The sequence below is a fragment of the Corythoichthys intestinalis genome, chromosome 11 (assembly GCF_030265065.1).
Source record: "Corythoichthys intestinalis isolate RoL2023-P3 chromosome 11, ASM3026506v1, whole genome shotgun sequence".
Taxonomy (NCBI): Eukaryota; Metazoa; Chordata; class Actinopteri; order Syngnathiformes; family Syngnathidae; genus Corythoichthys; species Corythoichthys intestinalis.
The window spans coordinates 40490002-40517711 of record NC_080405.1 but is presented as its reverse complement, the minus strand read 5'-3'; the positions used below and the strand labels follow the sequence as shown (position 1 = coordinate 40517711).

The window sequence follows — 27710 nt, the reverse complement described above, 5'->3', positions numbered from 1 at the left end:
ACCGTATTTCTAGACTATAAATCTGACTTTTTTCTTAGTTTGGCTGTGCCTGCAAGTTATACTCAGTTGGGACTTATATATTTTTTCACACTGACAGCTGCCAGAAGGGCACTCTAGGCGTGCCCTCTACTTCCATTGTTCGGGGAGTTGTGATACGGGAGACTTTAATGGATTTGGTTGTGATTTGAAGTAAGATCGAGAATTTGATGTTATGTTGTTTACGCTATAGTTGGTAACACTTTACAATAAGTCCCTTAATTAACATTAGTTAATGCGTTTTTAGACAATAACTCATGTTTGAGTAACATGACAATAATTCATTTAATCCCTTATCTAACATTTATCAATATACTAATTAACATGAGTTAATGCATTAGTTAATGCATTTTAAGACAATAACTAATGTTTAAGTAACATTACAATAATTAATATAATTGCTTATCTAACATTTATTAATATATTAATTAACATGAGTTAAAGCATTAGTTAATGCATTAGTTAATGCATAACCAGACACTAACTAATAGTTTGGTAAAATTAAAACATATATATATAGGCCTATATAGGGTTAGGGTTTGTTAACTTAAGCATTTAAAATTTCTTAGTTAAGGGACACATGTGCTCAACTTCACAATCAGGGTCCGCCCAAAAAGCATTCAGTAATGGTTAATAAAGGGTGGGGGGGGGGGGGGGTAACTTAAGCAAATATAATTTTTAATTAAGGGACACATGTGCTACACTTTACAATAAGGGTCCAAAAAGCATTCAGTAATGGTTAATAAAGGTTTAGAGGGGGAACTTAAGCATTTATAATTTCTTAGTTAAGGGATACGTGTGCTACACTTTACATTAAAGGGTCCAAAAAACATTCAGTAATGGTTAATTAAGGTTAAGCAATACTTATGAGGAACGTTCAAGTGAAATAATACCATACTTAAGGTTAGGTTGTAATATATAATATATATGATACGTTATTTAACATTAATTTACATATTCATTAGTGCATTAATAAATACTTATTAATGTATACTGGTACTAGTAAGTGATTGTTATTTTAAAATGAGAAACATTGCTCTCTGAGTCCTTGGGTGCTGGTAATTTTATGATACATTATTTAACATTAATTTACATATTCATTAGTGCATTAATAAATACTTATTAATGTATACTGGTACTAGTAAATGATTGTTATTTTAAAATGAGAAACATTGCTCTATGAGTCCTTGGGTGCTGATAACCTAACCTTAAGTATGGTATTATTTCACGTGACCGTACCTCATAAGTATTATTTAACCTTAAATAACCATTACTGGATGTTTTTTGGACCCTTATTGTAAAGTGTAGCACATGTGTCCCTTAACTAAGAAATTATAAATGCTAAGTTAACAAACCCTAACCGTAAACCCCAAACCCTAACCCTATGTAGGCCGATATATATTTTTAATTTTACCAAACCATTAGTTACTGTCTGGTTATGCATTAACTAATGCATTAGTTTATGCATTAACTCATGCTAATTAATATATAAATATATAAAAATATATAAGTATATATAATAATAGAAAGTTAACAAATCCTAATCCTAAACCCTACAAGAAACCCTAAACCCTAACCCTATATAGGCCTATATATATTTATAATTTTAACAAACCATTAGTTACTGTCTGGTTATGCATTAACTAATGCATTGCCTAATGCATTAACTCATGCATTAGCTAATGCATTAACTCATGTTAATTGATACATTAATAAATGTTAGACAAGCAATTATATTAATTATTGTAATGTTACTTAAACATTAGGTATTGTCTAAAAATGCATTCATTCATGTTAATTAAGGGACCCTTATTGTAAAGTGTTACTCCATAGTTATCTAAATAACTGTTTACTTATTTAGCCTGTTGTTCTCAATTTCATGTTCATTATGTTTGGTCTCTTATAAAGTAAAATTTGACCCGAAATCGCGACTTAGGTACTGCATGTTTTTTTTTTTTTTTGCCTCTTGTACATTTTCTTTTGGCAGATTCGACTTATTAATTTGCAGCCAGGGTGACCTCATAATGTCGTACACATTGTTAAACATAAACTATGTTGTTCAATGCAGAGTTAAAAAGATGGTAATTTAAACTCGTATGGAGCTAGGGTAGGATCCTTCATCCCAGTCGAATCAGAAAGAATGGGATTGAAGGAACAGCAAGTAAATTGCCACCCGTGCTCATCCGGGTAGTCTGAGATGAGTTGGGGGCTTTGCTAGATGGGGACCAGCCATCCTCGTGTAACAGAATTAATGGTAATATCCAGGCAGGTGGAGCTCGGCTCTGCTCCCTGGCACCATAACGATGGAGAGCTTTTGTGTCTGTGTGCCTATCCCCGTCTGCGCTTGGAAGCAAGCCTTGTTTATGCGTTCTAGTGCGTGCATGCTTTACTTATTTGATGGTCCTGGGTGTACACTCTTACAGAGACTTCCCTGCTGAATGGATCTGCAGCAAAACAACAAGCAGACAGACTCACACCCACATTTACTTTTCATTAGTGGAAGAAACTTGGTACACAGAAGCCATGTTTAGCCTTGCTTCCTCTATTTCCATGGCCACTTTTATACAACAACAGGAGCTAGTTGACTGGAAGCTTGTACTTGCCTAGTTAGAGTGTAATAACAGCCTCTGGAAAATTGGGTCTCTATTGTGGGTCAGCGTAAATCACGACGATTTGGCCTACACACTCATGTTGCCGCAGGGAATCCTAGGCTGAATTTGACAAGACTATGGCAGTGCCGCTGGGTTGACTGTCACTCCGAAATCCATGAGGAAGGGGAAACCCCAGGGACAGACAGAAAGATGTACAGTATATAAGCCGTTAATGTTACGGTTGTTCTTCATTTAAAAGGCTATACTTCTCTAACTCTGTGTAATTTGTTTATAACAGGACTTCTCATAAATCCTGTTTTGCAATGCTTTAAAAATGACTGGGTTATGTTTGTGTTTGTTGTTCTTCCCCCTCCCTCCTCAAGATTGCAAAAAAAAATGTTTTTCAGCCAATTACAGCATTCTACATTGCGCTCAATTTTTAATTAAGGCTACATATTTTCTTGGAATATGTTACAAGGAATGTGCCATACTAGTTTATAATGGTTGTAAATCAACAATTTTAAGGACAATGCATTTCAGAAATTTGAACGAAGACCTCTTTTTAACAAAATGGCATGTGTAAAATTGATTTTTCACATTTCAGTCGATTCTATTGGATAGTTGCGTAACCAATCGATAAACTGTAACGATCCAGATTGATTGACATTGATTCATTACACCCATTAGTAATTATTTGGTAGTGTCACATTTTCGGATATACAGAGAAACTTCTAAATTTGGAGTATATTTAAAGTCCCTAATCAATATTTCTGGGAAGGAAACATGAAGGTGATCATGTACAGGTCTTTTTACACTGCGACAGACAGTATGAAAGGGTCCCACAGCAAAGCGTGAGATAATGTTGAAAGGAAAGAGCCCCCATAGTGGTGACGTACAAACTGCCAGAAAGTGAAGAGCTGCGATTCCAGCAAGCCAATTTTCTTTAGTTCCATGCACACACGATTGCATTTCATTTTTATTGTTGCGTAAGAAATCCACACCTTTTCTCATTTTAAGGACGAAGGGGAGTTACAAAAGCATAAACTAGTTATGGTGAGAATGTGGATAGTTTAATGTCATTGGTGAACAACAGTTCACACAAAACTGGGTAGATATGTCATTTAGCTTAACAGGGAGTGGTGAGGGGGCCATTTATTGAGTGTCCCAAACAGTGTTGTATTCGTCAACGATGACGATAACAAAAATATTTTGTTAATGAACAATTTTTCTCGTGACGATAACGTCACGACACGCTAAAAATGTTGGAAAACTAAAACATAACTAGATGGATGCCATCTGAGGACATTACAACAAGATGAAAATTCGCTATAGTTTGCGTCATAAATTCACAATGTGTGATATTTTCTTATTGTATGTGTAGTTAGCACACATTTATCAGTGTTTGGTCATGTAACTCATGTGACGTGCTGCGCCTTTCACCCCACCCCACACACACACATGCTTACTTACCGGCCGGTGAGTAAGCTTGTGCCCATTCCAGGCTCCTTTTGTGAAACATATGTGTCAGATGCTGCTAGATAAGTTTTGCTTTCTTATCTTGGCTACATATGCCATGTTGCTTGAGCCTTTGAAGGTCTGTGCTGAGTGATTATCACACTAAACAAACTTGTAGCTTCAGCGTTAGCATTAGATTTTAGCGCTGTGTATTCTTAAACTCTTGGAAAACATTTGACCGTATTTTTCAGACTATAAGCCGCAGTGTTTTTTCATAGTTTGGCAGGGGGTGCGTCTTCTACTCTGGAGCGATTTATGTGTGAAATTCTGGGCATTATTATATCTAGGGGTGTAACGGTACACAAAAATCTCGGTTCGGTACGTACCTCGGTTCTGAGGTCACGGTTCGGTTCATTTTCAGTACAGTAAGAAAACAAAATGAAAAATATAAATGTGATATTGTTTATTAGACACCTTTTTGCTTTCAACAATAGGAAAATTAGCCTATACAAAGCTAGAATTCTGCTCAAAAAGTAGCAGGTATTTAAAGATAATAATCCAACAACAATTTGCCTTTCAGACCCCGCGTATTGGTCAGAAAGAAATCTTTCTTTCTTTCTTTCTTTCTTTCTTTCTTTCTTTCTTTCACTCATTTCAATTTATTTTATTTAAATGGGCTATTATTTATTTTATTATGTGTTTATATTTTACAAATGTGATATAGTATTCATTTCTATTGTATATTTTATGTTGTATAACTTTAGTTCCTATGTGAATATTAGTTCCTACTTGTTTTGTTGTGGCAGGAGCGTTTTGTATTGAACACGGGGCCGTGTTGGTTATTATTATAGCAGAGAAGACAGCAGTAAATTAACAAAGACAAGTCAACTGTGCCCCGATCTACCACTCAAGAGATCTGATGGACTCAAAAAGTGGCTTAGGATTGCATATTAGTTTGAAAATCGACCGGATCCACTGTATTTTTACACGAGTGACTTCCGGTCTGCCCGATCCTAGCTACCGGTAGTAGTATTGACGCAGGAGGGTCGCGTCTCGCGTCAAATAATAAACTCTGCCGTTCTTTTCGCGTGCGTCGTGTTGAGCCGCTTCTGGGACGCGTCTAACACGCGGCCGCACTGCGACTGGTGTGCCTTGGCTGATTGACTTTAACGCCCGCGTTTCACTGCATTCTCGCGGCAGCCACGTTGTCGCGCCGTTGACATTTCTGGGTTATACTGTCCTACCGTGTTGGTCCTCATTATAGTAGAGAAGACGGAGTAAATGTAATCTACACAAAGAAACTAACCCGATCGACCCAAAGCCTCAAAAAGTAAGGGTTACATTACGTCAGAAACTCGTTCGGTTCGCCTCTGTTCCGAACCGAGCACCACATACCAAAACGGTTCAATACAAATACATGTACCGTTACACCCCTAATTACAGTATATCATTGTAGCTTCTTACCATGTTCGTTATGCTATAGTTATCTAAATCACTCTTCATAGCCATGTTACATTAACAAACTGTGCACGTTCTCAGCTCGTTGTTTATGCGTCATGTAATGTTAGCATACCTTACACCTATTCAGCCTGTTGTTCTCAATTGTATTTTTATTCTAAATTGCCTTTCAAGATGACATGTCTGTTCTTGGTGCTGGATTCTATCAAATAAATTTCCCCCCAAAAATGTAACTTCTACTCCAGTGCGACTTATGTTTTTTTCCTTGTCATTGCACATTTTTTGGCTGGTGCGATTTATAGTCCGAGAATACGGTACATACAGTTCGTGGCATCTAGGCGAGTTTAATTAATTGCAAATAATGTGCTGTTTTCCTGCTGAGTGTGTATTATCATCATGAAAATGGTGATGTCCTTGTAGACTCTACAGTTATGTGCTCGTCTGTCATGTTTATTCAAAATTGTTGGAAACCGTTGCTTATTTATTCATGGACTAAAACTTTTGATGTTTATAGACAAAAACATTTTGAGAATTGGCGACTGAAACTAGACAAAATTTGTCTGAGTTTTAGTTGACTAAAACTAGACGACGACGAACACGTTTTGAAATGACTAAAAAATGACGAAGACAAGTATTTTCGTCCAAAAGACTGCCAAAAACAACACTGATCCCAAAGCTCAGGAAACATTTAAGTATTTATCATGACTTACTCTGCAGTAACTTAAGTGTATCTATTCGGAAAAAGAGCAAGATATTGCAATGCTAGCACCTCTGCAATTGGTTGCGCACAGAGTTTGCCACACTGAAATAGAAGAAGTTTCTGTTTCGGAACCCGCCCCTTTACGGCAAATTAGCTCTGCCCATTATGGCCACAAACTCAATGTCGACTTACACAATGATTGTGTTTCCGCGCAGCAAACTGCACGCTGCTACTGCTGGTGTGAAAATGCCTTAAGACCGGTTTTAGGTGTGTTTTTCTTGTTCTGTGTTTGTGATGCTCTGTACCTCAACATAACACCAACTCTTTGCAATGTAGCAGTAACATCAATAGTGGAACATGCATTTGTGTTCAGGCTGCTCAGTAGAATATGGTGAAATCTACAACCACAAATTGTATGCCTTGTGTCACTCATGTATGATTTCAAAGAAACACTGTATTGACTGAATTTGAAGTACATGTCCAGAGGCTCGTAACATGGGGGAGGACATCTAAAAGGTAGTGGGAGGGAGGGAATTATCCCCACATAGACAGATGGCCAACTGAGGCAGCATAGTAATGCACGGGCTGAGCGATGAAGGTGCTGAGCAGCCAGACTAGACAGCAGCTCTGTGCAATGAATGAGAAATGTGGTTGAGAGGTGAATCACAAAGAAATGAGCAAGTGGGAGTTCTCAGGGTGTTCTTATTCAACTTGCCCTTTAACATTAAAACAAACATTCGATTTTCATCAGTGACATAAGCGGCACATTCACCAGAAGGGGGTTGCTATTACCAGCAGTAATAGTACACTGGAGTAAAATGCGAGGCAACTTGCGAAGAATTTTTGGTTTGTGTCAGGTTCTCATCCATCCTTCATTGAATGGCGCCCTTTCTTTTAACAGCCAATACTTGGGGGGGGCGAATAACACAGAAACGGGAGTCCCGCAACACTGCCTCCTTCCGTCTTCCTGTCTCAGGCTGACACTTCAAAAGGACATATTTACCGGAACAATGAAAATCTTCTCGATCATCTTCAGCGATTGATGGCCAACACGGGGCATTATGTACAGCTCTGCAGCAGAAATTCCACTGGGATGGAATTGTGCTTTCTACACCGCTGTTCTGTAAATGGCATTAGTCGCGCTCGGTAAAGAAAAAACGTGTCACAATTTCAGTCAGGCTAGTCTTGTTCAGCTTAGAGACCAAGCCAGTGTGAACACGCACGTTGAGATGTGCCAAACGAGCGGATTGACGCTCGTCAGCGTTTTTCACGGGACTCCAGGCTAACATTCGCAGATGCATGTGGCCTGCCTTGAAAGGATGCAAAGCTGCAGACCGAAAAGAAAGTAACACACTGTAGCTTTGCCTGTAGAAACGCCTGTGTCAAGGTGACATTCTGGCAACAGCCTGTCAAAAGGATGGACGCTGGAATAGTGGCAAAAGGCGGATTTTTCAGATGAATCTTCCATTGAATTACACCGCAGTCGCCACAAATATTGCAGGAGACCTACTGGAGCCCGCATGGATCTGAAATTCACTCAGAAAACAGTGAAGTTTGGTGGTTACATCATTACCAAAATCATGGTCTGGGGTTACATCCAGTATGGGGCTGTGCGAGAGATCTGCAGGGTGGAAGGCAGCATAAATAGTCTGAAATATCAACAAATCTTAGCTGCCTCTTACATTACTAACCATAAAAAGGGACAAATTCTGCAGCAGGATGGTGCTCCATCGCATACTTCAATCTCTACCTCAAAGTTCCTCAAGGCAAAGAAGATCAAGATCCTCCAGGACTGGCCAGCCCAGTCACCAGACATGAACATCATTGAGCATGAGCATGGAAGACAAAACCCAAGAATGTTGATGAACTCTGGGAGGCATGCAAGACTGCTTTCTTTGATGTTCCTGATGACTTCATCAATAAATGGTACGAATCCTTGCCGAACCGCATGGATGCAGATCTTCAAGCCCATGGAAGTCAAACAAACAAAATATTAAGGGGCAGTTTACATGGCGACTCTGCGACACAAAGACGCAATGACTTAGTAGCGGACTCGCCACGCGTGCATATGGTGTCGGCGAAGACGAAAAATTCTGAATCCTGCCTCCAAAGAGGAAGAATCCGATTGCGGGGGGTTGAGGTGGGGCTTCCTCGGCATGCATATCAAAGGCTCCTGCGGCGCGAGACCGCGCCGTTAACGTCAGCACTCGTACACGTCACATTGGGCGTGTGCAGCGGTGCTACTAAACATTAAAAACAGCAAATATGTCAGCTTTAATTTACTGTTTTAGTTATATTTTTAAATGAAATAAATATGTTGAACGTTTCAATTTTTGTGCCTTTTTGAACAAAAGAAAAATGACATTGCTTCGAGTGGGCGGGCATATTTTTTTCCGGGCTGAGGGAGCTTGGTGGGGTCAAAGTGCATCATTCTCTGTCACCCTGTAAATCTGCACTGCCCCATAAGGCCTGGCATGAATACTACATCATTTTCATGCAGAATTGCGACATTGTTCAAATGGAGACGCAAATGCAAATTGGAAATTTTTCGTATTCTCGGAGAGTCACCATGTAAACGGCCCCTAAATTTGGATCTCACAGCACCACTACTTAATTCGCTTATGTTATGTAGCATATTTTTGTATTTGAAGTACCGTACATTTTTTGTTCAATTTTCACACTACTTTCTGTAGGCGACAAAACTTTTGTCTTGCCAAAATTTGACCTTTATGTCTTCATTAAATGATAAATCTTTTTTCAGTGAAAAAAATATATTTTTGTACATTCAACATCATTTGGGAGGGTCTTAACTTTCATATGAGCCATTTCTGAACCAATTGAATAATTAAAAGTCAGGTTATTAGCAATTGTTTCTACAAAATGGATAAGCGGCGAGATTTTTGTCATGGACTTTACTTGCAGAAGAAAAGTGCCATATCGGTGTGTCAAATGAACACAAGATGGTGTCTTCCTGTATGACGTCAGTACACAATCACCCCTTCTTTAGTTAAGTGCTTACACCATATTGTGGAAAAATCCCATCCTTGACCATGCGTTATCTGGATACTTCAACATCGCACTTGCATCATTTGCCCTGAAGTGGCTGACAGAGGCAAAGGCGTAAGATATGAAGGGTTTGGTTTAGATTTCAGGATTTAAGTCATTTCTGTTGCAGCACAAGAATCATCTCTCATTCTAATCTCACCAAGAGATCCTGCCTGAGCCTGGAATATCCCAAGATAAATATGGAAAGTGAACAATGTGATTGCTGAGCAGCAACATTCCATTTTCAACACCATTTTCAACACCACTCGCCTCTAATCCTCTCCAGCGGTCCTCGTGAACTGCCTCTCCTCATCTAAATCTGCTGGAAGACCTGCTGAATAGGCTGATATGACACTGCCGCCTCACTTCCTCTTGGCCATTTTTGCCACAAATGCGACGGCTGGACGCACCTCTAGAGGGGTCTTTTACCGCCACCTGTACCCTTGTAACAACACCTTGTCAACATGGGGACATTCAAATGGGTTAAGCGGGACTTTTATCTGTGTTGCCACCAACGCAGACTTTTGTGCAGTAACAGGTTCAATTTAGATGCTGATCACATTCATTCATGGAATAAATGAACAAAAAATATTGAAAATATAGAGGTGGATTGAGGAGTAAATGCTAAATGAAGCACAAAAAAATATAAGAAAATAATTTCAGAATAACCATGCATCATCTTTGTTCACCATGAAAATACCTTCATCTTCATCACCGTCGTTATCCGATAAATCGTCACCTTGTTTTTTTGCATGGGCCCCTGTTTGGTGAAGCAGGCAGAGACATAGAGAGGGACAGACATTTTGAACAACAACACAAAAAAATGCAACATTGCTGTGAATATTGTGGCTTATTTCATTAAAATTGCCTTCAATGAAAACGCCACATCGGCAGTTGAGATCACAAAAGAAACCAAATACAGTTGATTGAGACATTATTCATTTCATTCGAGTACAAAGGAATATCACGGCTATACTAAAAGAAAAATAAAATACCGTGTTGGCCCAAATATAAGACGACCCTGTTTATAAAACGACCCCCTCTATTTCAAGACTCAAGTTTGAAAAAAAGACTTTTTGAACACCAAATTAATTTTTATACAGAAAATAATTACAGTACATCTGAAACAAAAGATTATAACAATATATTTGAGAAAAAAGAGCATGTTATTTTGCCTCATTCAAATATTAACATCTGAACATTTAAATGTTTAAACTAAAGTACAATCACATTCGTAAATGAATGGCTTCTGGTTTTTGAAATGTAAATAAACCAATCTATTGTGATAAAACAACAAATTTGCAATAACTGCATTAACCATCAATGTGAGGTCTAACTGTAACTGTAGTCTTGAAACAAATCTGAATAAGGAAAAACATTGCAATAAAATAATGCAAACTGGTTCAACTTGAGAGTAGCTGAGATCTGTCATGACAGACCATTACTCCTCAAGTTCAGCATTTGCTTCAATGATATCTGGCGCCATCTAGCGTCGTGAATGGGTATAATGTCTACATCCTGAATATAAGACGACTCCCACTTTTTCAGTCTTATTTCAATGCAAAAAACACCGTTTTATATTCAGGCCAATACGGTACATATGTCATACATTATAGATGGTAAAGGTATAAGAAAAAAGTAGAAAATTACATTTTCATTATCCAATAATATACTCCCCCTGATCCTTTTTTTTTTTTTTTTTAATTAAACAAAATATGGTCATATTCTTTTGTCATTTTTTTACATAATCAAATATCAGACCATAGACTTCATTATGATTGACGGGTCACAATCGACCTTCACCGCGCAACACTTTTAAGGAGGGAGCCGCCCTTAAATCCGCTTCAGTTATTCCCAGTCAGTCGCTGAGTAAAAACATGAAGGATTGTAACACGCCGGATTTAAAAAGTACGAAAGCTGTAACACATACAAACAGGAAGGATTGTCCCAGGAATGATTTGTTCGAGGATTCAAGGTGATGATTATATTTTTCGTACAATGCATGCATTTTGATACGTTGTGAAAAAAAAAAATCAATGGGAGAATGGGAACCGCTACAGCATTGGCGTCATTCTTCGACATATTTACGTATAATAGATACGTAACTGCCCAGTTTTTTGCTCTTTTAACAGAGAATCGAGACTGTTTTACGTTCATATCAATAAAGAATTCGGGGATTTAAGCATTTATTCACAAGAATTTTCAACGGAAAAAGTTCTGTTTACAAATGGCGGCCGCCGCATTGACTAACAGACTAGCCTCGTACTTTGACACATTTATGTAAAATAAATGCATAACTGTCCGTTTTTTTTTGCTCTTTCAACAAAGAATCAAGACTGTTTTATGTTCATATTTATAAAGAATTGGTGGATTTAAGCATTTATTCACAAGAATTCTCAACGTAAATAGCTCTGTTTACAAATGGCGGCTGCAGCATTGACTAACAGACTAGCCTCGTACTTTGACTTTTACGTAAAATAAATGCGTAACTGCCCATTTTTTTCCTCTTTTAACAAAGAATCGAGACTGTTTTCCGTTCATATCTATAAAGAATTCGGCGACTAAAGCATTTCCTCAAAAGAATTTTTAACGGAAAAAGCTCTTTGTGATTCCACTCTGTCAGCTTTGACAGCCACGCCAACAATGCAGGCCCCGTATTAATCGGCCCTGCGTCCCGTCAATAGTTATAAAGTCTATGATCAGGGTATACACCTTAAAATGCCAAAGGTTTAATCTAGACATAATTTCATCATTTCATGAAAAACTTTATTCTTGCATCTTTACACGTTATAAAAAGTATTTTCAGAGTAATACTCTTAAAAGAAAAAAGAAAAAAAATACATTGCTAACAACACTTATATACACTTAATAATCACATTACAGTACATTTGCAATAATTCCAGAAGTTAGAGTGCGTGTGAAAATGAAAAGATATTGCTTCAAAATTAGTACCTCCTTAAAACCAGTACCTTTTTGTTTAGACTGAAATGCTTTCAAGAATGGATTGAGTGTTTATAATTGAGATTACATGGAATTTGTAGTCTCTTCAGATATGCGCATTGTACCTATTGCTAACTCAGCATTTGCTGTTAATGAGGCAGTAAAAAGTCAGCAGACAATGGGCTAACTGGCTAACAACATGCTAATTGACATGAACATGCTCAAGAGATCAAGCTTTAAACTACAAGGCCAGAGTAAGAGCAAGGATTTCAGTTTCCCGAGAGATGCCTACATTTAAATAAAACAGGAGATTGTGAGTATCACATATTCACACTAACGTGAGCAACTTGTCTCTACTCCTTGCACGGTAGGTAATGTGATGTTGTCCTTGTGCTGCATGTAAGTGCAAGCCCTCCAGGGCAACTGAACACGATGTAAACGTGCAGTGCTCAGGTTTATTTTCTTTCTTCTCTAAACAAGGCCATTCTCAGCAGTATAGTTTTGTAATGCCACTGCAGAGAAAAAAATGCCAAGCAAATAGCTATCAATCAATCACTGATACGAACAGCAATTGATCTATTTCAACAGTGGATTAAAATGTGTATCTTGAAATAGGTGTCCTGAATGAGAAAAAATTACGGTGCTATTTTGTACTTTATATTACTTGTAATAATGATTGTAGATGATAACTTTATATAATCGTAATTTATAATCCAATTCGCAAGTAGGCCAGTAAGAGCATATTTTTTGGAATATCAAGATGATTTTCCTTTTATTTTTTTCCCCCCCAATTAAAATATGAGTGAAGGTGAACGGTCGAAGTACATTAATGAAGAATGCACAAAGTGGTACTGAAACCTTTAAGTAAGGTTGTTTACTATTTTAGTTTGATATTAACAATGACAAGACAACCCAATGGCAAAAAGTAATGGCTGAATTACAAACAAACAAAAAAAACAACCACAAAAACAAGTTATCGATTACAACTCAACATTTTAAGTAAACTATACTTCCGTTAAGTAGTTTGAATTCTGCATTTTAAATAAAATGGATTTCACTTTAAGTAAATATATAATTAGTGGCTAAAGGTAGGAATCAAATGTGGGAAACCATAATGGCAGCGGAGCAGGCAACTGAGCTAATCATCCTGGTTGACTACTCAGTTGCCAGCATGCTCTTTTGAAGGCATCAAGACTGAAGCTATGGCCAAGTCCACAACATTTATCATTCAAGTTCAGTTTCCTCAAAAATTTAGAGTAGGCCTATGGCCCACAAAGTAGATGATTAAATTTTTTGTATTAATTTAGATCAAGTTCACAATATTAACTTGATAAAATGGGTAGGGAATACAAAAAATATCTAGGTAAAAAATCTTAAGAATTTGAGTTAGATTTTGTAGACATAGCATCTAAAGTTAGACTTGCAGTAAGTTATTTTTATTTATCTATTTACTGTTCATGTGATTATTGTTATTCATGTCATAATGTAAACAACAGTCATAAATATTTAAATGATAACAACTAGAGATGTTCCGATCCGATCACATGATTGGATATCGAGCTGATCACGCCATTTTTCAGAGGATAGGAATCGGCTGAAAAGGATCGGGTTTTGAATCAACGAAGTCTACAGTGGTACCTCTACATGCAAAGTTAATTCGTTCCATGACCTTGTAGAATGGTAGAAGTTGTAGAAGTAGACCTTGTAGAAGTAGAATGTCCGTATGTCGAGTAGGATTTCCCCATAAGAATTGTAATTCCATTAATTCATTACACAGCCAGAAAAACCTACACTAAATCCTTAATAAATACTGCTGGTCCTATTACAAATGGCAATTACACATAGCAAAACAAATACATAAATAAAAATCGGAATAATAATACAGTATAATAATAATAACAATTATTCCTGTAATAATGTAACGACTTGGGTTCTAATGTGGCGGATGTGTTTTGCGTGCTGTACCTGAACGCACCACGTGGCTGACGTCACAGTGATATATAGTGCGGTAGAGATTTTACTTTCGCGTAAACTGCGGCAAACAGTAGGCGTGCTGTGTTACACAACTTCTGGAATAAATTAATAAAAACCTGATGACGATGGCGATTTCTTTGGCAAGATACGACAATAACAATTGTCACCTTACCTTATAAATCCTGGCTAACGGAGGTCAGAGAAGGACCGTCGAGATCGAAGACATTCTACGGCAGTATTGTCGAGCCAATCAACGGACGCGCACACTGCACTCAGACTTCTTTTTGTTTTCATTTCCATCTTCATTTCAATGGTAAGCGTCACCTTTTTCCCATTTTTTCAACACCTGCACTAATCTTCTTGGAACCCATTTCTCTCACAAGAAAATCTGCCATGCGTCCGTCTTGCTGGTAAACAAAGAAAGGGGGCGCTGTCATAAATCGTCGTTATTTCGAGCATGTCGTCGGACGTAGAAACAAATAGCGAGTCTAATTTTATGTCGAAAAGATCGTGTGTCGAAGAGATCTTATGTCGAGGTACCACTGTATTATGTTTAAGGCACACATAACGAACACATAATATAAGTTCAGATGTAACAGAAGTTTTCAAATTAAAAAAAAAAAATCGTAATTTTCAGTTCCTTATTTCTGGGGTCAGAGTTAAATCAACAAAATATAGTCATATTTCTTCATAAACTAAGTCTATTTATGTTTTCTGCTTCATGCGTGTACAGCCGTCACTCTGCTGCTTTTCTTCCTCACCAGTGCAGCTGGCGTTTGCTTGTTAAAGTTAATGATGAGTGATAGCTTTGAAGCTTTGATGTTGTCAGAGAAGCCTGGGAGCGTTATAATTGAAAGAGGCCGCCTTTTAAACAAGCTCAACGATGATTGACACATTGTTGAGCTTGTTAAACATAGGGGTAGTGTGTGTTTAAGTGTTCTCATCAGCGTGAGCAGATTTGGGTGGACTCATTCAATGAAGCATTTAATAAAGGCAAGTATTTTTCTACGTTATTATTGCTAAAAAGATAATTTGGTGGGACAGTTACATGTTTACTTTTTTTGTGTGTTTTTTTTTTTTTTTTGAACAATTTCATTTTCGGTATTAGTTCGGGACTCTGTACCGGCAGATTCTCAAAATCAGGTGACTCTGACTCGGATGCAAAAATATGGCACCCGGACATCCCTAATTACAATGTGCAATAAGTGGACACATTTGTATTGCTCTGTGTGCCAAACTTGTTAATGTTTAGTAGGTGTACTGAACCAAACATGATGAATGAACTGCTATACAAGCTTTAAAATGCAAATGCTTACACTTTTGTGTGCGTTAATAGGTAAAGATTAAAGGCAACAAGCTATTACTGATGTACAAACACCTATAGCTACACTCACTGTATGGAGCCACGTCACACAGGCTCAACTCATGGTTGTACATGAAGATGTTTAAAATCTCCCTGGTTTGTATGGGGGTGTGTATGTGTGTGTAAAAGTTTAAGACAGAAACGCGGAAGAGCAGTTGATAACAATAATAAAAAACTGAAGTCTGACTTTACTGCACTAGGAACTGCACTAACAATTTTGACATCCTTTTTTGAGACAATAAAGCCTTTGTTTTGGGGTTTGACAGGTGCTGTAATTCAGGCTCCCTTGCAGGAAGTAGGAGTCATTACATTTTTTAGATCTTGCATCTTGGGATGCTGGGCAAATGTTTTACAAAAGAAAAAGCCAGCTTCTAAACAAATTGCTTTTAGTATTCTTTATGGCTCATTGCAATGATTTTGGCTTTCTCTGCTGTTGACATGGGGTGAATAACAGTAGGCATATTGAGTATTAGTGCTCTAGACAGGCATGGGTTGGATGGCAGGTGTCGACAGGGTAGCTCTGTCACTATAAATCATAGTGCGGGTAAGCCGGTATGTGTCAAACATGGATCCACAGTTGAATACAGTGCCCAAATATGGAGGAACTCTGGGTCGAGACTATATTTGAGCTTCAAAATGGAAACTAAGAGGTGAAATAGTTTGGAATACTCTGAAAATAAGCTTCTTCGCATGGGCAGTCTCCAAGTCTCCATCTAGAATAGGTCGTGCAGTTCATTTAAACTGCCTGGCAAAATGGAATCCTGTCATGTTCACCTGATCGAGATTCAAATAAACCAAATCCGACTTGTTGGTTACGCCAAGTGTAGCAAAACGCAACACTTCAGAAGGTTGCAATCGAAGACAAAAAATGAGTTTGCCTAGGAGGTTTTCATGAACAAACCACAGCATGCACGAATGCACTTATTTACCCATATTAAATGGATCCACAAATCCCTCAATACATAGAGGAAGGGCTGAATGTTAACTGCCCAGCCTTTGCATAGGGAAAAGCTTTCGTGACAGTAGAGCCTCCGAGGTAACTATCAAAAAGGTCAGAATGTGGAACAAGATTTAGTGAAATTTAGCGAAATGTTGCAGGTCTGACAATTTGAAGCTGTTATATTCTGTCTCTAATCCTCAGGTGGCCATTTTCCTCTCTTAGAGAGGCCAGATCTCGATCTTCTTCCTGCCTGTGATCTAGCTCTCTTTTCGTCTTCTCCGTCCCTCTCTATCTGTCTCTCAGCGGAGAGGTTAAGGAACAGCTTGGTAGGGACACGTAAGAGTGAATGATGGAGAACGCAGCCAAAAGGTTAAGGAGGCTGTAATCCTGCCGTAAAGGACAGCCAAAAAAATTCACACTGTGCCTCAGATGCTCTCAAAAAACTTGAAAACCAAAAAAAGCTGGTGTGAAAAAAAACTGAAAAAACTTTATGCTTGTCATATGGTGGATAATGCAAAAAGGCATGTCTACACTGCAGGCGTCTGAGTATGAGATCCAGCGCAGGTACCATGCTGGGATCATGTAAACATCAGTGTGATCAATCACACTTTACAAGACTCTGTGTCATAACACCTCTCAGTGGTTATTTGAATTAGTAATGTGTACAGAGAAAAACATCCATCATTGCTGATTACATATACAGTGCTGGCCAAAACTATTAGCACCCTTGCAATTCTGTCCGATAATGAGTCAATTTCTCCCAGAAAATGATTGCAATTACAAATGCTTTGGTAGTGATATCTTCATTTATTTTGCTTGCAATGAAAAAAACACAAAAGAGAATGGAAAAAAAAAAATTCATAATAATTTTACACAACACTTGAAAAACGGGCCGGACAAAAGTATTGGCAACCACTGAAAAATCATGGGATGCTTCTCAAATTTGTGTAATCAACAGAACCTGTTACTTACCTGTGGCACATAACAGGTGATGGCAATAACTAAATCACACTTGCAGCCAGTTAAAATGGATTAAAATTGACTCAACCTCTGTCCTCTATCCTTGTGCGTACCACATTGAGCATGCAGAAAAGAAAGAAGACCAAAGAACTGTCTGAGGACTTGAGAAGCAAAATTGTGAGGAAGCATGGGCAATCCCAAGGCCCATCTCCAAAGAGCTGAATGTTCCTGTGTCTTCCATGCGCAGTGTCATTAATAAGTGTAAATCCCATGTCACTCTGGCTAACCTCCCTAGATGTGGACGGAAAAGAAAAATTGACGAGAGATTTCAACGAAACATTGTGTGGATGGTCAATAAAAACCCTCAACTAACATCCAAACAAATTTAAGCTGTCCTGCAGTCCAAGGGTACAACAGTGTCAACCCGTATTATCCGTCGGCGTCTGAATGAAAAGGGACTCTATGGTAGGATACGCAGGAAGACCCCACTTTTGACCCAGAGACATAAAAAGCCAGGCTGGAGTATACCCAAAACTTACCTGAGAACGCCAAAAACGTTTTGGAAAAATATTTTTTGGTCAGATGTGAAAAAAGTAGAGCTTTTTGGGAAAATGCATCAACATAGAGTTTACAGGGAAAAAAACGAGGCCTTCAAAGAAAAGAACACGGTCCCCACAGTCAAACATGGTGGAAGTTCCCTGGTGTGTTGGGGTTGCTTTGCTACCTCTGGCACTGGACTGCTTGATCTTGTGCATGGCATTATGAAGTCTGACAGCTACCAAAAATTTTGCAGCATAATGTAGGGCCTAGTGTGAGAAAGATGGGTCTCCCTCAGAGGTCATGGGTCTTCCATCAGGACAATGACCCTAAACACACTTCAAAAAGCACTAGAAAATGGTTTGAGAGAAAGCACTGGAGACTTCTAAAGTGGCCAGCAATGGGTCCAGACCTCAATCCCATAGAGCACCTCTGGAGAGATCTGAAAATGGCAGTTTGGAGAAGGCACCCTTCAAATATCAGAGACCTGGAGCAGTTGGCCAAAGAAGAATGGTCTAAAATTCCAGCAGAGCATTGTAAAAAACTCATTGATGGATACCGGAAGCGGTGGTCCGCAGTTATTTTGTCTAAAAGTTGTGCTACCAAGTATTATGCTGAGGGTGCCAATACTTTTGTCCGGCCCATTTTGGGAGTTTTGTGTGAAATGATAATGATTTAATTTTTTAAATTTTCTCTTCTGTGTTTTTTCATTGCAAGCAAAATAAATGAAGCGATTACTACCAAAGCATTTGCAATCATTTTCTGGGAGAAATTGAGCATTATTTGACAAAATTGTAGGGGTGCCAATACTTTTGGCCAGCAGTGTATATATAGAGATGGATGTTTTAATATCCTGCCGTTTTCTCAACATATTATGTTGAAAACACTATTTTAATGATATGCCATCAATGCAACTACAGTATATTACTTTAATTTGTAGGTTGAAGTAAGCACATAAAATAAGTGAGCAAGCATGCTGTTATTTTCCTAAGAATAATCTTGTTATCGTTATTGAGAGCACATGAAGTCATGCGTGCATGCGAGCTGCACAATCGTTAACACCCTTTGCCTGGTTTCAAGTACCCTATCAGGTCCCATATTTTATGTGAGCTATTTATTGATTATTCATGTTTGTGGTTAGGGTTTCTTATATCTGGTATAATTCTAAAAGTATTTTGAAATATAGGGTGAATTTTCCAAATGGGTTTGCAGGATGCTCGAGTGAGCTAACAGACATGCCAAAGGGAACATCTCTCGTGACTCTGCGTGTTCTCTATTCATGTAGTCGAAGAACAGAGCAATTGGGTTAACTGTGAAAGACGAACAGTACAACAGCAGGGGGGCTCTAAGTGCAAACTTCCTGCTTAGGTCAAGTATTGCTTCTGAAATCAATGTGACTTGACTCACTTGGGTCACTGAACGTCGGAGCTAGTCTATAGCACTCGTAGCTGTCAAACTCAAAGGGGCCACTGACTGTTGTTGAACCACAAAGGCCATTGTTTACTGTCTTGTTGGAAAATGTTTGCCCATTCTGCTTGTTGCAGAAATTTCCTTGGACTGCAGTTCTTTTCCTTCAGCACTTTGGAGCGGGCTAACCAACGGATTACTGTGGAGTGTTACTGGCTTGTATGACAAGACATACTCTGTTCTAAGCAGGATTGGATGTTTTTCACAGAATTCGTACCTCTATAGCCCAACATCTATTAAGACTGTCACGTGGCCAAATTTCTAGTTAATTGGCTGGTTTGCAAACATTTAAATGGGATTGTTCTGTGCTGGCACGAGTTCAAACAATAGAAGTATGCTTTACAAGAATGATACTTGGATGTCCAAAAATAGTGGCAAATGTTGCACAGATTCTGCTGTACTTTTCTCAAGTAGGCTCACGGTGATGGCTAGATTTGGCGAAGGATGGTTCTATAATGTAGAGAGATGTGAAGAGATGTGTTTTAAAGAACTATAGTGAATGGAAAAGCACTAAAATAATATTTAACGACCAAAATAACACAAGGGAGCAAGTTTATCCAATTTAACACTGGGACCATGCCTCCATAGAATTTTATAAAAAGAGTGCAATTCTTAGAAAAGCTTTAGTAATCCATTTACCAATGTGAAACTCTTTTCAAGGTGAAGCCTGTCCTTTCAAATCAGAGTGGTCACATGCAGAGTATACTACAATATGCCTTCACTCAGGGCATAAAGCAATTTAACATTTGTTGTCTGAAACTGGCAGGATTTCAAATTTATTACAAATTTTAATTTTCTGAAAACTGCCCAAACTCTTACACGCTTCAACTCACCAGCAATATGCAAATAATTAGAGTTGGTTCAATGAGATAAGCTCTGAATTATAGTCTGTTCTCCTCCTTATACTGCCTGTCACGCTGGACTTTCATTTCCTCATCATTCAGTCCGCATTAATGTTCGGATCAGTGCATTAATGAATTCATCATGAAAGGTTTTCCGTGTCAGAAACAAAAATCCCAATTGGGTATTAGTTTGCAAATCAATGACTCATATGCACATCCTTTGTTTTTAAATTGATATTTTAAAGGGTACCACGGTTATACGGAGTTATAGTTAATTTGATATTAAAACCCCTCTTAATGTTTTCATTTCAATAACATTTGTAAAATTAGTTAAACTAGTAGGTCGCCATTGTTGTTGACCACGCAATGCACTCTGGGCGGTGACGTCACTGGGCGGCACTGCTAGGCTACCACAGTGTCAGAAAAAAAACAAAACAAAAAAAAAACAAACTGTGACACTCTTTAGCTACATAAACATGTCGCCGTCGTTCAATTTGAACCCGATCGGAAAAGTGATGAGCAGGACGTCACTGTCGATATTTTACAATATGAGCAGCAAAAGAAATTAAATGAAGGTTTCTAGCAGGATTCGAACCCGCATTTCCCGTGCAACAGAAAAGCGTGTAGTCCACAGGACGATACTTTCACGTTTTGAGTCCTGATTATCCTTATAAAGCAATCACAATCCACATGCGAGATCTGTCTGTACGGTAAAACCTGAAAGGGAAACACAACTGAAAAGACAGTGTGGCTGGCTTGACCACGGAATTAGAAACGCGGCTCACTTCAGACAGCAAGCAGACAACAAGAACATTGCTTAAAAGGGTTTATTGAACACACAAATAAAAAACACGCAATTGCGTAAAGGAAGACACAAAAAGGGTCCGTGACAGTAGGTCGGGAGCCACATAATAAAAAAATTAATAAAAAGAGGTAAAACCGCGATGAGAGGCAATGATGCCACTAACAACGAAGCGATATACAAGCTGTCAAATGGAAGCAAGTCTATACAAGCCGTCTAGGATCGGTTTAAAAAACACTGTTGATGAGCTGGAATTGAATACAGGTACAACGTTTAAAACTCATCCCACATCTTTGTAACAAAACAATCTGACCAGCAGCAGAATGTGAACAAATCATGCCACTCGTCATACTAGCCTCGCTTTCTAGCTAGCACAGCTTTTCTCCCAGTCCAGGCCAAACACGTCATCACCCCCAGCGTGCATTGCGCGCGTAAAACATAGCGCCTTCCGTATGTCAAAACATGTACCAAATATTATAGGTTTTTAAATCAATGGCAATAATTTATATTTTTCTAATAACATATTTTAGTAAAAGAGAACAACTGTGGCTTATTAGAGCCTACAAGTCTAAGTCCAATGTTCCCTTTAAGAATAGTGAGTGACACTGAACTCGAAGTCATTTTGCTTTAAAGGATTTCCTTTTATTATTACTATGCACATTTTGTATTCTATAGAATAGCAATTTTATGTCTCCAAAGCCGCAAACTTAAACATATAAAATGTTCGGCTGGTTCATGGCAGGTGACTATTATTTTTCTCAGCGCTAACACTTATTAATGCCAAACTATATTTTTTAGTTAGTGTAATGATGTGATTGCACTGCCTCATAAAACCTTGGATTTAAACCCTATACTGGGGCATAAATATTTATCACTGTTCTCAAATCTTAACCTTGCAAGTTTAATTACTGACAATTTGGACTTGTCATTCATACATTGACATTCTAGATAATTATTTTAAATACAAATATATGGAAGTCTTCGGTTTTCTGAGACGCACAACCCTGTTTCTCGACTGGTGAGGCAACTTGATAAAGTAGGTAAGACGGACAAATCCTAATTGATCACTTGCCAACACTGACAGTAAATATTTGAATTAAACTTTAAAACAACATTGCCTAAAGTAACAATTATTTGAAAAACAGAACATATGGTAGTTTCTTAAAGATTTTAAGAAATAGTTTATTACATGCTAGGATGTTTTTCTGAAAACGTTTCCATAAATATGTCAGATAGCAACTACATAGATCAAGGGTTGAGAACTTACTGTAAATGATAAAGGGGGGGCACTATTTTGTATCAACTGTACTAAAGTGCCACGAAGGACGACACACTTCCGAACCAGATACAATGGGAAGAAAAAGCATCTATAGGTCAATCCTTTGGAATTTCTTCCATGTTTGCATCATAAAATGTTGCCTGTTCATCAACCCCCCCCCCCCCCCCCCCCCCCAAAAAAAAAAAAAAACTTTAAATCCGGTCCTAAATTAATACGACACTAACAATTATGTTTTCAAATATTCAAAATAACACGTAGACATTCCCAGGACAGTGAGTAAAAAGTAAGTGAACCCTTGGATTTAATAACTGGGTTGACCCTCCTTTGGCAGCAATAACCTCAGAATAATGTTTCCTGTAGTTGCAGATCAGAGGTGCAAAACCATTAGGATGAACTTGGGACCATTCCTCTTCACAGAACTGCTGCAGTTCAGCAAAATACCTGGGAATTCTGGCGTGAATATCTCTTGGAGGTCATGCCAGAGCTTCTAAATTGGTTTGAAATCAGACTTTGTGCTTGTCTGATCTGTAACTACGGGGAATGTTTGGTTGAGATGATTGCAGCCAAAGGAGGGTAACCCAATATTAACTTTTTAATTACTTTAGTAAGAGTGTTTACATTAATGTTCAGATGAAAGTATAAAGTATCTCCTCATATACAAAGAGTTTGAACAAGACTGAATAAAAGGTTTAATCACAGAACACAATTCACTCCCACTTTTATCTTTTTTTGGTTTTTGCTTAAATAAATGTTTAAATCCTACCTCTCGACAGCTGAGGAAAAATATAATCAAGTGTACTTTACTTGTACCATGTCAGACTGTCCACAGACATTTGGGTAAGTTAGGTTTATTTGTGGTTGGTCCAGGTTTAAAATATTTAAAAGATGTGTCAAGTTTGACAATTTCTGTGAAATGTAGTTAGCAGTATTGCCAACAATTTGGTATTTAATGTGAGGCGGCAGAGGCAACTTTATCGAATTCACGTCAAGGCTGTGTGCATCATCGAGACCCTTGATGGAGAGAGGTTAAATACTGTAGGTCTCTCTGTGTCTCGCTTACTGATGTTGTACTGATAAGATATTCGATATCAAATATATATATTTAAACATAATTATTTCTATTATTAGAGCCCAACAGAATTATTATTATTATCGTTGAGATGGAGAAACCCTTTACTGAATCAAACTGTAGTGTTGTAATACACACTCTATACTCAAGGGTGAAAATGGCAAGAATTTCTTGCCGGAACTCCCTAACATGAAGGTCGCCACAGAGCCAGAAATTTTATTTATTTATTAATTTTTTTCTTTCTTTTTTTTTTTTTTTGGGGGGGGTCAAACCTCCTAAACTACTGAAATGCAAAGACAACTTTTAGCACAGTAATTTCTATAACACATACAAAAACTGATTCATTCAAAATTGTAGTTTTTTAATAATTTGTAAAATAAAAGTTAACAAAAACAGCAATGACCCCAACCTCCATCTCCTAATTTTTATTTTCCCTCATTTCCTCACATACTAAATGCCATATCTCAATTTTAACTACTTAAGAAAAAAGGATGTATATTAAAATTGAAGTTAATGTAAACATTTACTTTTTTTTTTTTTTTTTTTTTTTTAAACAACAAAGATATAATTAACATACATTCAGAAAAATAAGTACAAATGACTTATATTATGCGGAGTGAAATCCGGACCTCGGTGCCACTTTTCCTGTCGTGTTTTCCTTGTCTCCCTCCTCCAACACACCTGAATCAAAATAATCAGGATCATCATCAGGCTTCTGGAGAGGTTGCTGATGACATAATCATTTGATTCAGGTGTGTTAGGGGAGCGAGATGTGGAAAACACGACAGGAAAAGTGGCACCGAGGTCCGGATTTAGTGAATGCTGCTCTATGCTGTACAAAGCAGCTAAAGCAGCAATGTCTTGAATGTAGAAATGTTGGTGCTATTTGCAGAAACTAATAGCAGTGTTTTCAACCTTTTCTGAGTCACCGCACATTTTTACATTGAAAAAAATGTCCCAGCACACCACAAACCAAAAGTGTTCCAAAATTACTCCCTGTACAGTAATCTAATTATCCAATAATTTCTCAATATTTGTTCTAACTCAGTGTGACTTGAGCCTGTTTAGATGAACACAAAGCCAATATCCTGGCTGGAATTGAAGAAAGATGCACACGAAGCTCTTCTTCAACAGCTCTTTGTTTCTATTTTTATTCTTTTTTTTTTTCTTTTTTTTTTTTTAATCGCAGCTATGCTTGAAAAGCTCAGAATTATCAGAATGGGGACTTTAGAAATGTCTATAACCGCATCAGGGCCGAGAATCTCGCTGACAATAGATTTTCAGGCAGGTAACATTTATGTCACTGCCACAGTGTGGGACTTTTTGAATTTAGTAACAAGTTCAGCAACAAGGTAATTGGCTTTAAGGGCATTCACATTTATCTTTGTAGTTTTTCTAAAAAAATGTTGTATGTTTCTCTGTTTTCACAAAGGCGAACAAAAGAGCCCATCAACTTCTTTTGAAGCGACGGGTGTTTCGTTTGGAGATGACGTTTAAGCTTGCTTGGCACCATGGCGCTGTTGGAAAGCTGCTCGTGTCGCATTCAAGAACTGCTCTGATTTCTAGCCATCGGCCACCTTGAGGATTGATGGTCGTCACATATGGATAAAATAGAAAGAACACTTTTGTGTATATCAACACTTGACGAGTTTAATCCAATGACCTACAGTAGACGTGCTGGGGTCCACATTGTCGCGGACGGCAAAGTGGCTAGAAATCCGCGCAGATCTTGAACGCGCCACGAGCAATACCTCCCTCATTTGCACACAACCGAAACCTACCTAGTCCTTCCTTCCTTCTGCAACTCCACCTGACGACGTTAAAAAAAAAAAAAAAAAAAAAAAAAAAAAAAGCGATATTGGATCATTTCTGGCGCCACACCTGACAATCTCTCACAGCACACTAGTGTGCCGTGGCACATCGGTTGAAAAACACTATGTCTAAGATTTGCAAAAGGGGAAAATAAAGTTAAAAGACTTTTTTTGTTGTTGTTGTTGAACAAGGTTAAGCCCCTATGTCAAGTGGTAACTAGTGACGGGATCTGTCGTTCACTTGAGTAAACGAATCCATTCCGGTTCGTTCAGTAAAACGATTCGTTCAAACGAATCGTTCAACGAATCGTTCGCCCCCCTCATCTCCCTCCCCACCCAAATGAATCGTTCGGTTAGTGAACGGGAAGTGACGTTGCTGAACGAATCCCCAAAGACCGCTTCGCAGTATAACTGAACGGGAAGTGACATTGCTTGGTCCCTCCCTCTCTTGCACATTGACCACTCGTCGTAGTTTCAGAAATGAATGACAGGCGATATCATTCTGCTCTCAGAGACAGCCTCGTCTCCCTCCCGCTGCTGCAAAAGCGAGGGAGAACTTCCGCGTCGTCTGTCCTAGTTTAATGGGATCAAAGTCATGGCTCGTGCTTGCATTTCGATTGAGGACACGGTTAAACATTTTCCTTTTGTGGGGGGAGCGGGGGGTTGGGGTCGGGGGCGCACGGACTTTCTTTAGCATGATCTTGCTCACATATACAATGCTGCTGCTAACAGCCAACGCGGCATGCCTGCTGTCACGAAAACAAAAATAAATCGAAAGTTTAATTTCTAATTATGGAACGGCCAACACATCATATTAACCTCTCGCTCTGTTGTATTTTTGTTTTTTATTATTAAGATGATCGTTTTGAATTTTTGCACTGGTATTAATAAATAAAATAATCCGGTCAGCTCCCCTGTCGTCCCCGCATCTCAGATCGTCAAATGCTGACGAGAAATAATTGTTTGCTTTATGATTTCGCCTTTCTACTCTCATTAGTCTGTTAAGAAAAATGTAGACATATTGCGACATCTCCCGTGTCCGCGCGCTTTGTTTTTGGGGCGCTTGAGTAGCACATGATGGACGGATTGACATAATTTGTCAAACCAACCGACACCCTCTGACACGAAAAAAAAAAAAACCACTCGGAAAAAATTGACATGTATATACAGTTTCATTGCAAATCAGTATTATGGTGATCATACTAAATATTTTTTTTCTGTGCACATATGAGGTACATATCGCTGCCATGAAGCCTCCATATAGTGACAGTTCTCTGCCCGCTTCACTGCCGTCACGCGACCGCAGCTCAGGTTTTGCTTGCCTCGTAGCTACGCGTGTTTTAAATTACTGTAAATTTGATAGTATATCGTCATAGGCACAGTCCCGAGTCTGTTGAGAAAAGTAGAACACTAAACCATGCTCGCTAGATTTGTGTGGTGTTTTTGTCTTTTTGAGCAGCATTTGATAGGCTCCACGTTAACAAATATGTGACAAAGTCGTTTCCTTTCATTTTATGACTCGTTCACCGCATAGTCATTACTGGAAAGTCAAGTTAGCAGCAAGCTAGGTCAGGAACCGGAGGACCGAATCACTGAACGGGAAGTGACAAAACTCAGTCTTTCCCCCCTGCCTGCACGCTGGCTGCTTATTGGCCACACGTGGAAATGAGTGACATACGCCATGATTCTGTTTCCGCTCCCTCCCCTGCCCGCGATGAGGCTGGCGTCTGATTGGTCGTGTGCGATGTCAGAAGACGCTGCCGCTTGCTCAACGCCCTCCCACGCAGCGAACAAGCGCCACCAACTTCATAGAACGAATCAGTGCAGATGGTGATTAGTTCGGTCTCGTTCACCCAAACAATTCGTTCAAAAAGAACGAATCGTTCGCGACCGATACAACACTAGTGGTAACCACTGCTTCAACTGAACCTTCTGCCCCCTCTTTGACATCCCAAGTTAAACTTTCTAGAATTCCCACTTGTTAGACTTAAAAAACAAAAAATATAGTTATCCCATACTCTGATTTGTTTTCCAAATGTAAAAAACTACATGCAAGTTACACATTTTTCTTTTCTAATCATGGTACAAAATTGCTTAACTCAAAATAACATTGGGGCCAAAAAATCTTTTGTCAAATTTCATCGCCTTAATTACCTCACTCAATTTTTGTTTTATATAAAACTGTTTGGTGTGCATGCCATTCAATATCCTAAAATGAATAGGCCCATTCACTCACCTGTATTATACTGAGCAGTATAATGCAGTTCAGTCTGCCATTGTTGAAGCAGCCAAACAAAGCCGGTGTGCCATCCGCAACAACACTTGCTTTTCCAAACAATTATATGCGTTTGCAACACAAGTAATGGTGTAATTTTGGAGGACTCTAATTCTAGTACCTATTCATGCATTTTAAATGAACTGTCAACAAGTCTAGTGCAAAA

The 27710-nt window shown here is 38.5% G+C and overlaps 1 protein-coding gene across 2 annotated transcripts in view; it reads right to left on the bottom strand.

Moving 5' to 3' along the window:
• The window catches only part of nlgn3a (neuroligin 3a), a 431355-nt gene that overhangs the window by 313467 nt on the left and 90178 nt on the right, over positions 1–27710 (bottom strand). The window contains exon 4 of one of the 2 annotated variants that reach the window (XM_057850147.1): positions 9986–10045. The exons of the other annotated variant lie outside the window; for it this stretch is intronic. Coding sequence (XP_057706130.1) covers positions 9986–10045 — 60 coding nt within the window. The remainder of the gene's footprint in view (positions 1–9985; positions 10046–27710) is intronic. 2 annotated transcript variants of the gene reach the window in all.